At 41.3% G+C, this 16207-nt stretch overlaps 1 protein-coding gene across 13 annotated transcripts in view; it reads right to left on the minus strand.

Moving 5' to 3' along the window:
- Positions 1-16207, minus strand: part of LOC149167293 (protein ZINC INDUCED FACILITATOR 1-like) — a 639590-nt gene that overhangs the window by 203047 nt on the left and 420336 nt on the right. For 8 of the 13 annotated variants that reach the window (XM_089432936.1, XM_089432934.1, XM_089432928.1 and 5 more), the window contains 2 exons: positions 15622-15666; positions 15356-15444 (listed from right to left, as the gene is read on the minus strand). In XM_089432936.1, coding sequence (XP_089289062.1) covers positions 15356-15444; positions 15622-15666 — 134 coding nt within the window. Of the gene's footprint in view, positions 1-15343; positions 15445-15621; positions 15667-16207 lie in introns of all 13 variants that reach the window. The other 5 variants (XR_016260914.1, XM_089432933.1, XM_089432937.1 and 2 more) reach the window with 1 other exon arrangement.

Raw genomic sequence — 16207 nt, forward strand, 5'->3', positions numbered from 1 at the left:
TTATCCCCTTCATTTCGCTTCATTTCGACAAAATTCCTTGTTTCACACATCGGGACAAGTTTCACTCAAATGATGTTTCAGAGCAATCAAAGATGAATTTTGGAAAACTGAGAGAGGTTTTGTCCAGAACATGCCAAAGAAGAAAAACCTCCTTCACTTTTTGCACAAGTGTCATTGTTTGAGAGAAATGTCAAGAATACCGTTGCCTCAGGAGAATCAAAGACACCTCTGAAGTGACCTTGGGAAAATCAAGTTTTCTCCTATCTTGGTTGGCCAAATGATTTGCTTGATGGGTAAAATGATAACTAGACATAAATAGCTTTCCAATGAGCTATCATGAGCTCAATTTGGGGTTGAGGAAGGCATTCAAAAGCTGACTGCAACAGCACTCTTCCTTGGGGCAGCCTCATTTGGCACTTTTTGACCAGTCTTGGGAGATTTGATTTTTGACAGGTCAAATGAACTCCAAATTGAAAAATTCCAGTTGGGTTGGAAAGTAGACTCAAAGACCTTTCCAACGAGCTATCCTGCACCTGATTCTGACACTGGGAAGGCCTCCAAAAGCCTCCTGCAAAAGCGCGCGACCCGTCAGAGGCGCGCGACCCGTCAGGACACCTTTGCCAGTGCAAAAATTACGCGACCCGTTGGGGATTTCTCCACAGAAATTTGCCAGTAAACTTGCCAAGGAGCCACAAATTGCCAAATTTTGTAAGGTAGGCCCTCAAATCATGAAAAGTTGTTGTTTGTTACAGTTTAAGAAGATCATGATTATATTTGTAGAGGTCTCCATTTGCAAGTAGAAGTCTCCATTGTGCTTTGGCTTGAAGTTGTCAAATTGCTTGGGTTTTATATGCTGTTTTGAGGTATCCCTTGTCTTCCCTATTTTTCACCTCCCATTCCATATTCCCTATCATTTTTATTTAAATTTCCCTTCCACAATTGCTAAGAGCCCTAAACCCTACCCCTCTTCCTAAGAAATCAAAAAATTAAACCCTAACCCTACCTCCCATAACATCCTTGCAAATGAAATTGTATGATGATGTATATGTCATGCACAGCACCACCACCACATTCTGAGATTGTTCACGAGGAGGAAGGACCATCACAGCAGCATGACATCCCCGTCACTAGACATGTCAGCTCCTCACCTTTGGTTACTTATCAGAGAGGCCAGAGGGCCTTATTTGCAGCAGCTAGGCGAGTACTATCTCCACAGCAGGTGGAAGGGGTCTCGCCTTCATCATCGGCTCAGCGAGTGTTATCTCCACATCAGGTGGAAGGGGCCTCGCTTTCGTCACCAGCACAGGTATCAGAGAGGGGCAAACAGCCCATGATTGATGAGGGTCCATCAGGAGTTCCCGATATTGAGTTTGTTGACTTTGAGGCCAGTTATCCTAGCCAAGAGGCAAAGGAGATCATTCAGCATCTCAGAGCTGAAAATGATGCCTTCCAGAGGAGATTAGAGGGGGCACAATGGACCATCACCTACCTTGAGCAGCGCAACAAACAGTTGGAAGATGAGCAGGCACTTGATGAGTTATGGAGGATTCGTAGTGATCGAGTCTTGAACCGAAGAAGACCCGGTGATCCATTGCCCGCTGACCGAGAGTCCATGCTCATCCAGGAGAATGCACACTTAGAGAGGCTGTTGGCTAAGGCCAACCAAGAGAAGAGATTGCTGAGGAACATGAAAAACCATTACTGGGCAAGAATGCATGTGTGCAAGGCCAAGATGAAAATGTTTCAAAGGCGGTTGTCCGAGGCCCTAAAACGGAAAAAGAAGACCAATCCACTCCGTATCTTGGCTGAGGCTTCCCTCAAAGATCAAGGCACTAATTAGCTCAACCACAGCACAAATCCCAAAAAAAATTGAGAATTTTGGGTGAATTTTGGGTGAATTTTGGCAATTTTTAGCAATTTGCAGGTTTTTCCCATTAACGGGTCTCACCCCGCGCGCGACCCTACATCATGGCAACTCAGTTTGGCAAAAACTCAGCATTTCTAGATTTGTCATGCAAAGTTACACATGCCTGTGAATGGACTTGAGATTTTGTGCAGTTTTGGTCCCCCAAAAGGTCAAAAAACTACCAAAAAATGACTTTCTGACCCTTTTTTGAGTTGCAGAAACCAGTCTTGGGAGAATTAAGTTTTGACAGGGCAAATGACCTCCAAATTCAAAAATTCCAGTTGGGTTGGAAAGTAGACTCACAGACCTTTCCAACAAGCCCACTTTTGCTCAATTTGGACACCTGCAAGTGCCTCAAACATCGCTCCAAAGGCGTGCGACCCGTCAGGCAGTGGCGCGCGACCTGTCAGACAGTTTTTGCCAGATTGCATTGTACAGCCCAGAAAACGCAGTTTTGACCCAGTTTGACTTTTTGGGATGGAAGATGATTATCTTTGATGTAATTATTGTAACTCCAAGACACTTTTACTTTTGTTTAACACTTCTAGAAGATTCATTCATGTAAAGGGTAAATATTTAATGAATGGATTGGTTTCCAAGTTTATAGAGGCAAGTTGTTTTGACTGCCTAGTTTGTAGTGCTTAGTTTAGAAGTGGTTGAAACAGCTCCTAGGATAGTGAGCTCGACCCATGGAGGCAGGGAAAGAGGTTAGATCATCTATATTATGTACTTTCTTGCTTATTTTCATGGTTGGACTCTGGAGGGAGAAGCTATCATTGTATTATTTCACTTGTATCTCTGCAATTTTTGGCTAAGGAAGACCAGGGTTTTGCAGTCCTTTTTGGGATTCTTGTGGTTTCATGTATTGATGGAGTGCTTCTTAATGTTCTTGTAAGTGTGTTATGTGGTTCATCTCCTTTCTTTCTGCATATTAAACAAATGAAGTGTTAAAGTAAGAATTCATGCTTGCCATGCTCTGCTTTTAAATTTGTTTAATTTCTATGTTTTCTATTGTTTAAGGAGAATTCAAAGTATTATTTGCTCTCCTTAGCTCCTCACCGGTCTTTTCCATCCACTCACCTCAATCAAAGGCATCAATACGGTCTCCTACCTCGCCCCAAAGAACCCCCTACAGAAACTGTGTCAAATCCCCGCACCCAAAATTGCAATTCCTCAATTTGCCACCAAAAAAACCCCAAATCAACCTTTTTAATCAGTTTACTAGCCTAATATCAGTGTTACCTTTTTGGTCATCTCATCCCATTGAAGATCTGCCGAGATTGACCGGAGAGAGCCTTCTCCTGCCCCGTAGGGCTAGCTACGAGGCTAAATGGTTTGATGTAGCCTTGAGGTTTACCTTTCTCAGCCTGAGGTGAAATTTCAAGCGCTAACATACTAGCGACCATACTGGGGAGAACAAACTTGTCTGTTGATTGATGTGTTTGCTTCATAAGTCTTAGACGGAGCCTGAAGTTACGCCAGGTAGCCTTCGAAACGCTTTTGCTTTGCATAAGCGGAAGTAGATAAATGTTGCTTCAGTCAATCTCCGTGAGCTTGTGAATACAGCACTTCATTTGCATTTTACCCCAGTACATGTATCAAGTTCAGATCTGATTGTTGATGGTGAACAACGATCAGACACTTGAAAGGCTGAAATCATTCACTTGGCGACTCTAAATCAGTTTCGAGATCAGATCCAAAGACTCCACTGGAGGATGATCCCGACCAGCAAAAACATGAAAGGACAATATGGCAAGATCAGGTACTCAAGTTGGAATTTCATCCAAGACATTTTGTTCTTTGTCATAAATTATTTCTTCTCTTTTCCCAAGAATGTTAAGAAGGCTTTGCAAAGTATACAATGCTTAAGGAAAGATCCCAGGCCTGCAGTTGATTCTTTCTCTTTGAAGATTGTGAATACCAAAGATTTGCATGCCTTTGAGCTTGATCAAGATCCTTTTTCCAAATTTTGTGATGACCATCTTCAAATTGATGAGCCCCAAGCAACCAAGACTAATTCTATACCTGTTGTACATACCCCTACACCTTGTAAAATTCCAGATCGGTATAAACCTCTTATTTTACCTTCTTTTCTTCATCCTTTCCCCAAAAACTATGATCTATACTTGCCGATGTTTGATGGTGAAAGTAAGAATGTCAACGCTGAGCAACATGTCCAGAATTTTGAGAATTTTCTAGATCTTTTTGAAGTTGATGAAGAAGATGTCAGTATTAGGCTTTTTGCTCTTTCTTTGCAAGCCAAAGTGAAGAGTTGGTTCAAAGCCTTGCCTGATGCAAGCATTTCAGATTTCCAGCAGTTTGTCAAAGTTTTTCTCGACAGGTGGATGATCGGGCAGAACCTTCTCTTGATCGTAGAAGAGTATAACCAGCTGAAAAGATTGCCAGGGGAGACAGTACAACAGTTTTCAGCCAGATTTAACCAAGTTTATTATTCAATGCCAGTTGATATAAGGCCTACTACTAGATCTGCTCTCTTGCACTATCCGGGTGCCTTTGATCCGGAGATGGAGTTTCAGCTGAGAGAAAGGGATATTGCAACACTTCATGAGATGCAAAACAGTGCAGTAAATGTAGAGGCTCATCTGCTGATCCGAAGGGCAAGGTTGAAGGAAGAAGAGATGAAAAACATAGATCCAGAAAAATCGACATCTCTAGAGGTAAAGCTTGACATTTTGGGAAGTGCAGTGGAAAAGATGATGGACAAGATCACCCCAAGGAATGATTATGATGTTCAATCCCATGGCTCGCTGATTGAAGAAGAACAAGTTGCTGATCCAAAACATCTTCTTTCTGATCCCAGTTGTCATAGTGATTGTTGTATAGATCATTGTGAAGAGGAGAGATCTGTTGATATGACCTGCATGCTTGATGATATGTTTTATACCGATGATTTGCCTCAGTATGATCAGTATGATGATGATTATGTTCTCCAAAAAGAAGCTAATCTTACAGACAAATCAACAGCTAGTTTGTGGGAGGAAGAGGTTCACTTACAGCAGCTCGAGTACAATGATCAAATGATGCATATCAGCTATGACATTGACGAGGAAAGTGCAGCAAATTTTGAAGTAAGTGAAGGATCTTTGCCTTTTTGTTTTGATTCGTTTCAGTTCATCAGAGATAACTACCATGCAATCAGAAATCAAATGTCAACAAGTCTTGATTTGAAGCATCTTGAAAGCAATGAAAATTTTGTTCAAGACTTCTCATATTCAGATTTGCAACCCCCGAAAGCCATTGATTGTCAAGTTGTAGCTGAAGACTTGGAAGTGGACACACATGATTTAATGATTCAAGGTGACTCTGTACCATTTTGTTTTGAATCAATTCAGTTTTTGAAGGGTAGATTGCATAGTAAATCATTTAATGTTGAGGATGAGACAGATAACAAAATTCTTGAGCAGCCTGTAGCATCAGATTTGCAGCCACCAAATGAAATTGAAGGGCAGATTATAGATGAAGGTGTGGCAGCCGAAATACCTGATTTGATGATGCAGGAAGATTCTATACCCTTTTGTTTCGAAGCATTTCAGTTTATAAGGCAGAATTCTCGTAAAATCTCTCAAGAACAAGATGAGCAGCATGTAGGCAATCATGTAATCACAATGGAACCAATAGAAATGGGATTGCAGCAGTCTTTTCAAGTTTTTCATGATCCAATAGCTGATGTTTTGGATGAGGTGTGTAGTCAAAATCTATCTCCATTGTCTATATGTGAGCTTGAAACGTGTATTGATACAAGCTTGATCCGGCAGTCAGTTTCGTTGTCATTTTCAGCAGAGGTCTCATCACAAGGCTCAGATCAAAGTGTGCATTCATGGTATGAGGAGAAGAGAAGTAATCCATTGGATGAGCTAAGTCCCAGTGTGCATGAACTTCAAGATCCTTATGCAGTGTTTTTGGAGGCGGATAGAGAATTCATATCATTCAACAGATCTGTTTCCAAGTTGTCATGGGAGTTGCCTTTCATTAGTTCTCTCTTGTTGTTCATAAGTGAGCACTTGCGGAAAATTCGAACAGCAGATGAGATACTTACTTGGTTGCATTGGTTGTTTCATTTCACTTGATCAGGTGATGAATGAAACTGTTAGAGTAGGTTTTGATGAATAAGCTCCACTTTGGGCATCATTTTCAGTTTGTCGGTTGTGTTTAAGTATTGAGTCAGTTTTTAGTTGAGTCATGAGTCCTTTGTGAGTCAATTTTCAGTCTTGTTGTTAAGTTAGTTTGTGTCAGTTTTCAGTCATGCATTTCAGCTTGAGTTTTTGACTCCATTGCCCAATGATTGAAAAGCATGGTCTGCTCTCCCAGAGGTCTAAGGTTCTTGGCACCTCCAAGGAGCTACCATCCCCATTGGAGCCAACGTTAGTGTCAGTCTTTCCAGCCTTCCTCCAGTGATCAAATATGCTCTTACAAAGTGGTCTCAGAGTGTCCAGGTCAAATTTTGTCATTTCAAAGAGTTTTCAAGCAAAATTTGGTCACTAGGCATTAGGTCTAGGGTTTGCTTTCACTCTTCTCAAAGTTGTCCAAATGGCGGTCCATGTCATCATTCAGCTGAGTCTATCATCATTCATAGGGTTTTCATTATCATCTCAGTGTCTAATGAGTCTTTTTACAACTTATTCATGCTTCAGTTGTGCCTAGGCAAGGTCATTTCCCTCTCCTAGGGTTTTGAAGGCAATTTCTCTTGGGCGGTTAAATAATCGGCAAAACTCATATCCTGATGTTCATACACCTTCCCCTATCCTTAAAGTACCTTATCAAACACTTCCCAACACTCAGATCCCCCAAATTCCTCATTTTTTCACAAACCCTAGTTTCTAGCTACAACTTGGCAATTTTCTAGGTTGGGCCTGTGTTTTGCCTTTTTGGACCCCTTCCCCTCACTCAATCTCTGAGATTCCACTTTCCCCTACTTCCTAACATCCCTCCCTACTCCCCAAAATTTCCCCAAGAATTTAGAAGCCCCTTATCCCCTTCATTTCGCTTCATTTCGACAAAATTCCTTGTTTCACACATCGGGACAAGTTTCACTCAAATGATGTTTCAGAGCAATCAAAGATGAATTTTGGAAAACTGAGAGAGGTTTTTGTCCAGAACATGCCAAAGAAGAAAAACCTCCTTCACTTTTTGCACAGGTGTCATTGTTTGAGAGAAATGTCAAGAATACCGTTGCCTCAGGAGAATCAAAGACACCTCTGAAGTGACCTTGGGAAAATCAAGTTTTCTCCTAGCTTGGTTGGCCAAATGATTTGCTTGATGGGTAAAATGATAACTAGACATAAAGAGCTTTCCAATGAGCTATCATGAGCTCAATTTGGGGTTGAGGAAGGCATTCAAAAGCTGACTGCAACAGCACTCTTCCTTGAGGCAGCCTCATTTGGCACTTTTTGACCAGTATTGGGAGATTTGATTTTTGACAGGTCAAATGAACTCCAAATTGAAAAATTCCAGTTGGGTTGGAAAGTAGACTCAAAGACCTTTCCAACGAGCTATCTTGCACCTGATTCTGACACTGGGAAGGCCTCCAAAAGCCTCCTGCAAAAGCGCACGACCCGTCAAAGGCGCGCGACCCGTCAGGACACCTTTGCCAGTGCAAAAATTACACTGGCGCGACCCGTCAGGGGCACGCGACCCGTTGGGGATTTCTCCACAGAAATTTGCCAGTAAACTTGCCAAGGAGCCACAAATTGCCAAATTTTGTAAGGTAGGCCCTCAAATCATGAAAAATTGTTGCTTGTTACAGTTTAAGAAGATCATGATTATATTTGTAGAGGTCTCCATTTGCAAGTAGAAGTCTCCATTGTGCTTTGGCTTGAAGTTGTCAAATTGCTAGGGTTTTATATGCTGTTTTGAGGTATCCCTTGTCTTCCCTATTTTTCACCTCCCATTCCATATTCCCTATCATTTTTATTTAAATTTCCCTTCCACAATTGCTAAGAGCCCTAAACCCTACCCCTCTTCCTAAGAAATCAAAAAATTAAACCCTAACCCTACCTCCCATAACATCCTTGCAAATGAAATTGTATGATGATATATATGTCATGCACAGCACCACCACCACATCCTGAGATTGTTCACGAGGAGGAAGGACCATCACAGCAGCATGACATCCCCGTCACTAGACATGTCAGCTCCTCACCTTTGGTTACTTATCAGAGAGGCCAGAGGGCCTTATTTGCAGCAGCTAAGCGAGTACTATCTCCACAGCAGGTGGAAGGGGTCTCGCCTTCATCATCGGCTCAGCGAGTGTTATCTCCACATCAGGTGGAAGGGGCCTCGCTTTCGTCACCAGCACAGGTATCAGAGAGGGGCAAACAGCCCATGATTGATGAGGGTCCATCAGGAGTTCCCGATATTGAGTTTGTTGACCTTGAGGCCAGTTCTCCTAGCCAAGAGGCAAAGGAGATCATTCAGCATCTCAGAGCTGAAAATGATGCCTTGCAGAGGAGATTAGAGGGGGCACAATGGACCATCACCTACCTTGAGCAGCGCAACAAACAGTTGGAAGATGAGCAGGCACTTGATGAGTTATGGAGGATTCGTAGTGATCGAGTCTTGAACCGAAGAAGACCCGGTGATCCATTGCCCGCTGACCGAGAGTCCATGCTCATCCAGGAGAATGCACACTTAGAGAGGCTGTTGGCTAAGGCCAACCAAGAGAAGAGACTGCTGAGGAACATGAAAAACCATTACTGGGCAAGAATGCATGTGTGCAAGGCCAAGATGAAAATGTTTCAAAGGCGGTTGTCCGAGGCCCTAAAACGGAAAAAGAAGACCAATCCACTCCGTATCTTGGCTGAGGCTTCCCTCAAAGATCAAGGCACTAATTAGCTCAACCACAACACAAATCCCAAAAAAATTTGAGAATTTTGGGTGAATTTTGGCAATTTGCAGGTTTTTCCCATTAACGGGTCTCACCCCGCGCGCGACCCTACATCATGGCAACTCAGTTTGGCAAAAACTTAGCATTTCTAGATTTGTCATGCAAAGTTACACATGCCTGTGAATGGACTTGAGATTTTGTGCAGTTTTCGTCCCCCAAAAGGTCAAAAAACTACCAAAAAATGACTTTCTGGCCCTTTTTTGAGTTGCAGAAACCAGTCTTGGGAGAATTAAGTTTTGACAAGGCAAATGACCTCCAAATTCAAAAATTCCAGTTGGGTTGGAAAGTAGACTCATAGACCTTTCCAACAAGCCCACTTTTGCTCAATTTGGACACCTGCAAGTTCCTCAAACATCGCTCCAAAGGCGCGCGACCCGTCAGGCAGTGGCGCGCGACCTGTCAGACAGTTTTTGCCAGATTGCATTGTACAGCCCAGAAAACGCAGTTTTGACCCAGTTTGACTTTTTGGGATGGAAGATGATTATCTTTGATGTAATTATTGTAACTCCAAGACACTTTTACTTTTGTTTAACACTTCTAGAAGATTCATTCATGTAAAGGGTAAATATTTAATGAATGGATTAGTTTCCAAGTTTATAGAGGCAAGTTGTTTTGACTGCCTAGTTTGTAGTGCTTAGTTTAGAAGTGGTTGAAACAGCTCCTAGGATAGTGAGCTCGACCCATGGAGGCAGGGACAAAGGTTAGATCATCTATATTATGTACTTTCTTGCTCATTTTCATAGTTGGACTCTGGAGGGAGAAGCTATCATTGTATTATTTCACTTGTATCTCTGCAATTTTTGGCTAAGGAAGACCAGGGTTTTGCAGTCCTTTTTGGGATTCTTGTGGTTTCATGTATTGATGGAGTGCTTCTTAATGTTCTTGTAAGTGTGTTATGTGGTTCATCTCCTTTCTTTCCTTCTGCATATTAAACAAATGAAGTGTTAAAGTAAGAATTCATGCTTGCCATGCTCTGCTTTTAAATTTGTTTAATTTATATGTTTTCTATTGTTTAAGGAGAATTCAAAGTATTATTTGCTCTCCTTAGCTCCTCACCGGTCTTTTCCATCCACTCACCTCAATCAAAGGCATCAATACGGTCTCCTACCTCGCCCCAAAGAACCCCCTGCAAAAACTGTGTCAAATCCCCGCACCCAAAATTGCAATTCCTCAATTTTCCACCAAAAAAACCCAAAATCAACCTTTTTAATCAGTTTACTAGCCTAATATCAGTGTTACCTTGTTGGTCATCTCATCCCATTGAAGATCTGCCGAGATTGACTGGAGAGAGCCTTCTCCTGCCCCGTAGGGCTAGCTACGAGGCTAAATGGTTTGATGTAGCCTTGAGGTTTACCTTTCTCAGCCTGAGGTGAAATTTCAAGCGCTAACACGAGGGAGAGAAAATCACATACTAAGGGAATTCCTTCCTCAGAGGGCTTCTAGGCAGAAGTTCGAATTTTGTTAGCAGAGCAATAGCAGCTATGTGCGGGACTTCTCACTCCAGAAGGGAGTGCGAATAGCTGGGCAGCAACTGCGCAGAAGAGAAGAGAAAGCGGTTCAAATTTTTCAAGAGAAATGGCATCAATTGGGATGATAGATCAAGATCGGTTGGACGAAGCCTCTAACTATGTGATCTAGAAGGCTAGGATCTCCTGCCTTCTAGATGAGCATGATCTCAAAACTTATGTTGATAGTGTGATAGTTGTACCCATCGATGCAGATCCACTCAAGAAGTACAAGGTTGAGATAGCGAGAGCTAAGAGGATCATGTAGTATCCCATATAGCTGGCAAAGATACTACCCGACAGATGTAGGAAGAATTAGCTACACTATACGAAGCATCTTCCGAGCAATGGAAGATGTACTTGGAGGAGAAATTGAGATGCACGAGGATGCAGAAAGGGGAGTGAGTAGACCCCTTCCTTACGAGGCTTCAGGATGCCCGGGACCAGCTGGCTTCAGTAAGATCAGCACCCCAACCCTTAGAGTTTGTATGATTGATGCTGAATAGCATTTCAGAAGATTGGCAAGTTTTCATCCAAAGCATCTTGGGCATAGAAAAATTGCCAAATTGGGAACGTGTATGGGCTGATCTATAGCAGCAGGAAATGAGGTGTGATTTGGTGAAGGCCACCATCAGTGGCAGTAGCAGTAGTGGGGCGAAAGCAGTGAAGGAAGAGGAGGACATGGCCCTTGCATCAAAGGGGCAGCAAGAGCAACACAGAAGGAAGAAGGATATTTTGAAGATCAAGTGCTTCCGGTGTGGTGAGTTGTGTCACTACAACACTCAATGTCCTCTCAGAACGAAGGACAAGGAGAAGCAGGATCAACAATCTACATTCGCAGAGATCGACAGGCTGTCCTCCAAACTGGAGGAAGAGTTTTCCATGATTGTCGAGATGCCTCCAGGGGTGAGGTGGGGTGATCTACAATTGTAGCCCCAAATAGCTACAAGAGGGGCAAGATTCTTGAGGGTGTCCACCTCTTGAATCAATACCTTTCTACAGGATCCAATAACATGTAGTAGCAGGATGGACCAGTGGCAGTTCGTGCAGTTAGGTGCCAGAGTGACAGATGCAGTGGCTAGTAGTGGTCTGAGACTGAGCAGTGCAGAGCAGAGTTGGCAGCAGTGCAGTTGGAACAGTGCAATTTCAGCAACAACATAGAGGCTTCAGTCACAGCGTGGAGGCTAGCAACAGTCAGAACTTGGACGATGGATGCATCATACTGAACATAGTTGGTTCAGTATTTTGGATCCTTTTCTATTGCAGATGTTGCAGTTTCAACAACATCAGATGGAGAGAGGGTTGCAGTGCAGATGCAGTAGTTGACCGCAGTTCAACAGGCTTAGCAGCAGCACAAATGCAACTCATATCAGAGTTGCACAGTAGTTGGTGGGCAGTAGAGTCAGATTTCAGCAGCACAACAGGAAATGGTGCAGCAACAAAGTGACACTTTAGTGGGTTGCAACACTAGAGCACATTCCTCGCTAAGAGGGAGTGTTGATTTTTGTAGCATCAGATGTGCCCTTGCCTCGATATTTTGCAGAGAGGCTAAGACACATGCACTGTCCAATACCCAAAAATCGTTTGGGAAAATTCCACCTAGAGGTGGTTTAACTAAAATAATTAAATTTTTAAAATGGTTCCCTAAGTCCAAATTTAGGAAATATGGTTAATTAAATGGTATTAATTAAATCAGGTGTGAATCTTCTAGAAGAAGACGAGGATCAACTCCTAGTTAATATTAGCCCTTCATTATGTTTTAATCTTGGCCATTGGAGCTCCAACGAGAGATTATAAGGAGTTCAATGGGCACTTGGAGAACACATCGAATGAGAGATCAGAGATCGATTTTCTCAAGAGTAGCAGCGTTGAGTTGCCGAAGTGAGATTGAGTGATCTTCTTGCAGTGAGGGGTAGGGATAGTAGTATGGAGGAGAGTTTTCCAAATATGGAGAGTGCAAGGCAGAGAAGGCATAGAGCAATTCAGTGAGGTAGCGCAGTGCCACGCAAAGGCAACGCAGAGCTTCAAAGGGAGTTTGAAATTCAGCTTGGAGAGTCGAGATCTAGTGCCAGAAGCCGGGGTGTGAGACCAGAGGGGTTGAATTTCCAGACAACAAGTGATCAAAAGAGGAGGTGATGTAGAGCCCAGCAAGTGTGACGCAGAAGCTATGCAGAGGCAGCGTGGGGCCAGCCAGCCTGTCCCTGATCAGTGTCGGATCTGCCGAGTCAGTGTGAGATTTTTCTCACTAACTCTTTGCTAGTTTTTCTCTGTATCAGATAGCCAGTTTGGGCATCCAATAATTTGTACTCAAAAACCACTACATAATAATAAAACCCTCAACTGTTGCACCGAATTTCCCACATTGGGCTTTTCTAGCAACATTTGTCCAAAAAAAACAATGTATATATGTGTGCTTATTTCTCTCCTGTGCAGTATTTAGTTTTTGCAATATTTATTTTGTGTAGGTTGCAGTGTATGTATTTCGATATTCGTTGTAGAAAACTGCAAGTAATTTGTTTAAATAATTAAAGAATACGAGAAATATCATCAGTTTGCTGCAGTAGGAATCTGGTAACCGATTTTTCACATAAAGTTGATTTTGGTTGTACATTTTCGTTTTGAGGCCCATTTTTTACCTCAAAATTTCTCTGATGACTGGAACTGAGAAATTCATGCACACCATTAACACAGTTATTTTGGACTAATATCCACAGAAAAACCTTGAAGGGAAAACCGATACAGAAGATAAGGGCTTATTTTATTATGCAACAAATTCAAAAGAATACAATTGGGTGCCTAAACTGGCCAACCCCCCCTGAGAAAATACTAACAAAAATCATCGAGGGAAATATTCCCTCTCCACAAGCAATTCGACCTCTTTCTAACCACTCGAATCATCTTCCTGAAAACCCCTGCACAACCTCTGTGCAACCTCTAACTCGCACTGTCTGGAACTGCTTTAAGTTGCCTCGATCTAGCTCTCTCTATCACTGGAATGAATTTGCTTGGTCTCTGGAAACTTTTCCTAGTCTCTAGCAACTGAATTGACCCTCTGCTCCGCTGAATTGAATTGCGTCAATGTAGGCTCGCACAACCCTTGTGCAACCTCTCTGGGAAATAGATGCTTCCTCCCACACTTTGGCTAACTGCCTCTGGAAATGCTATGATTCTCATTGGAGTCTTCCTCTTGAATTATCTGCTTCCCCTCAATCATTGATACTCCTCCACTGGCTCGAATTCCTTCCCTCACTAAATCACTGTGCATTTGGAAATTCACAATTCCTGCATGCTTGCTCCCTCACTTGTGTCTTCTCCTCATCCCATCAACCTGCTCTTATAATCTATCGTTGGAGCTTCAACAACCATGATTAAATCCTCATTGATTGATAAGATCATCTTAGACTCGATCCGTGTGAGTCACTACAACATTCTCGACCATTCTCAATTAATTCCCTTTAATTAATTGATTTTCCTAAGTTAGACTTAGGGATTTTTAATTATCAATCAATTAATTTAATTGAGTGGTCTCTAGGTGTTTTCTCCCGAAACCTTTTCTGGGTTTTGGAGATCTCGTGTTCCTTAGTCTCTTAGACACAAATCGAGACTAGAACACATGTCTGGTGCTGCAAAAACTAACATATATCAGTTCTAGTTTCAATTTGAGAAGACAAATTCAATTTTTCCAGTCATTTTGAGGCCAACATCTGAGCTATTGTATTGACATGTAATCTTGCTCCAGCTAATAAATAAAGTTGAGTTTGTTGTCATTATTCATGTGTATTTTTAAGTTTTTCATGTTGTAAAAGTTATTTGTTTGCCAATAATTTCATGGTGTAAATTTTGAGATTTGATTTGTTTTCAAATGAAGAAATTTATGGTGGAATTTTTTAAGAAAATTTCTGGAAGTTTGGTCAAATTATTATTTGGGATACAAAACTTCTTGAGCTTGGCCTACTTGTCCTTTTTGAGCCTACATGAAGCCCAATAAAAAATTAAATTTTCATTTTTATTTTCATAAATCTTCTAGGCTGTCTTAGGAAGCCTCTTGGCATACGGGAATACCTCACGATGCTACACAGAAATTAACAAATAAGACCTGGGGCAATGATCTCATAGCGAGGGGGTAGATCTCAAGCTTACTTTGGCTTTTGATTTATCATTAATATCCCTTTAATTCTTCTTTTGCATTTTGGAATTCAAATGATGCTCTTTCTCCTTTTTATATAGTTGCATCAACATCGAGTATCCATGTTCCTTCTCATGGGATTATGAAGCACAAACTTTGTTGGGATGCACATAACATCCAAACCAAAATAAATGAGAGTGGGCAAGGAATAGATGGAGTGTGTTAAGTCTTGAAAAAACATGTGCACATTATCCTTATCAAGGCCCCCTAGTCATACCCCTTTCCTTAAGAGTAGCAACACTTGATTAGAAAATTGATGATGACCACCAAGGTGAACTAAAGAAAAATGCATAACTTCCAAGTATCATGATTCATTATCCAATTCAACCCGCAATCCTTATTTCATGTCAAATACATTGAACACAAACACTAAATATGAAGCAATGGACAAATATACCTCACGTGTCGAAAACCAATATCGTTACATAAGTGAGTTGAGCATGATGTGAGTGGAATGTATGGGCAGCTGCCTGTGAAGATGTTGGATGTCATCTTCGAGACCACTATTTGTGATGTAGATCATCAAAGAAAACTATCCTCTTGTTATCCCAAGCAGTGAGGGGGTAACTAGCCTGAAACTCTAAATACTCATAGAAGGATGTGGGCTTCTCGAATTGAAATGTTTTAGGCCACATTTCCAAATTACAAAATCCATCCAGAATGTCTGGGCCATTTCAATGTGTTTTGGGATTCAAAACGTTGTGGGGAATTTGGGGTGATTAGGTGGGGTGCATTTCGGCAGGAAAGAAATATTCAAAGCTTCAAACTTTTATTTTTCTACTGAATAAAAGAATTCAGATGAATTTTGAATTTTAGGGAAAGATGGATAGCTGATCAAGCACCTCAATACTCACATTGAACCTCCTGTTGTTGGACCAAACGCCTGGAAAAGGGATATTCCAGTAACAGCGATACCATTTGCTGCTCCTTTTTGGTCTTGTGGCTGCCAAAAGCATGCAAATTCTATCTCAAAAAGTGGTAAAGATGAGTTTGAAATAATATGTATTTTCGTTTAATTATCTGACCTTGAATCTGCCTACCATAAATGTCTTACGAAATGTTTTCATTTTGACATGCAAGCAACATTTGAGTCTGTACTTTAAAGAGAATTTGAGCATACCACGGAGTTGTTTAGAAGAAGTGAAGTTCCCGTAGAAACTGCCCCCTGTCCATAGAAAACGTTCACACTTAGATTCCAGTGACCAAAAGTTATTTCCAAGAATGATAGAGTAATAATATGTTAATCAGCAAAAACATTCAGACAACATGTTAGTAAATTATGTTCAAAATATCAAATAAGGTGGGATTAGCCACTTAACAAATTCTATGAATTAAGAAGCATTTTAACATCACATATACACATACATTAGTCCGATGCAATGTTACATTTATTGTTATTTGAAATTTTATCATGGCATGAAAAATAGATTATTGATAATGGAGGGGAAAATATTGAAAATGATTGAAAACTTAAAAAAAAAAGAGTTTTTTTTTCTATTTTTTAAACATGTAAAACAACAATAACATTAAAGAAACACATTGATACATAAATATGAAAAATTAAACTAATATATAAGATGTCAATTGATACATCAATCATTGATACTAACCTAAGTCACAGGACACGAGGACACAAGACACGAAGGACACATAAATACGAGTATTCGACACGAGACACAGTGACCCTGGAAAAAGGACACGAGGGA

This window comes from Pinus tabuliformis, chromosome 5_1, assembly GCF_031772625.1.
Source record: "Pinus tabuliformis cultivar Carrire ecotype Pingquan chromosome 5_1, CPIR1, whole genome shotgun sequence".
Taxonomy (NCBI): Eukaryota; Viridiplantae; Streptophyta; class Pinopsida; order Pinales; family Pinaceae; genus Pinus; species Pinus tabuliformis.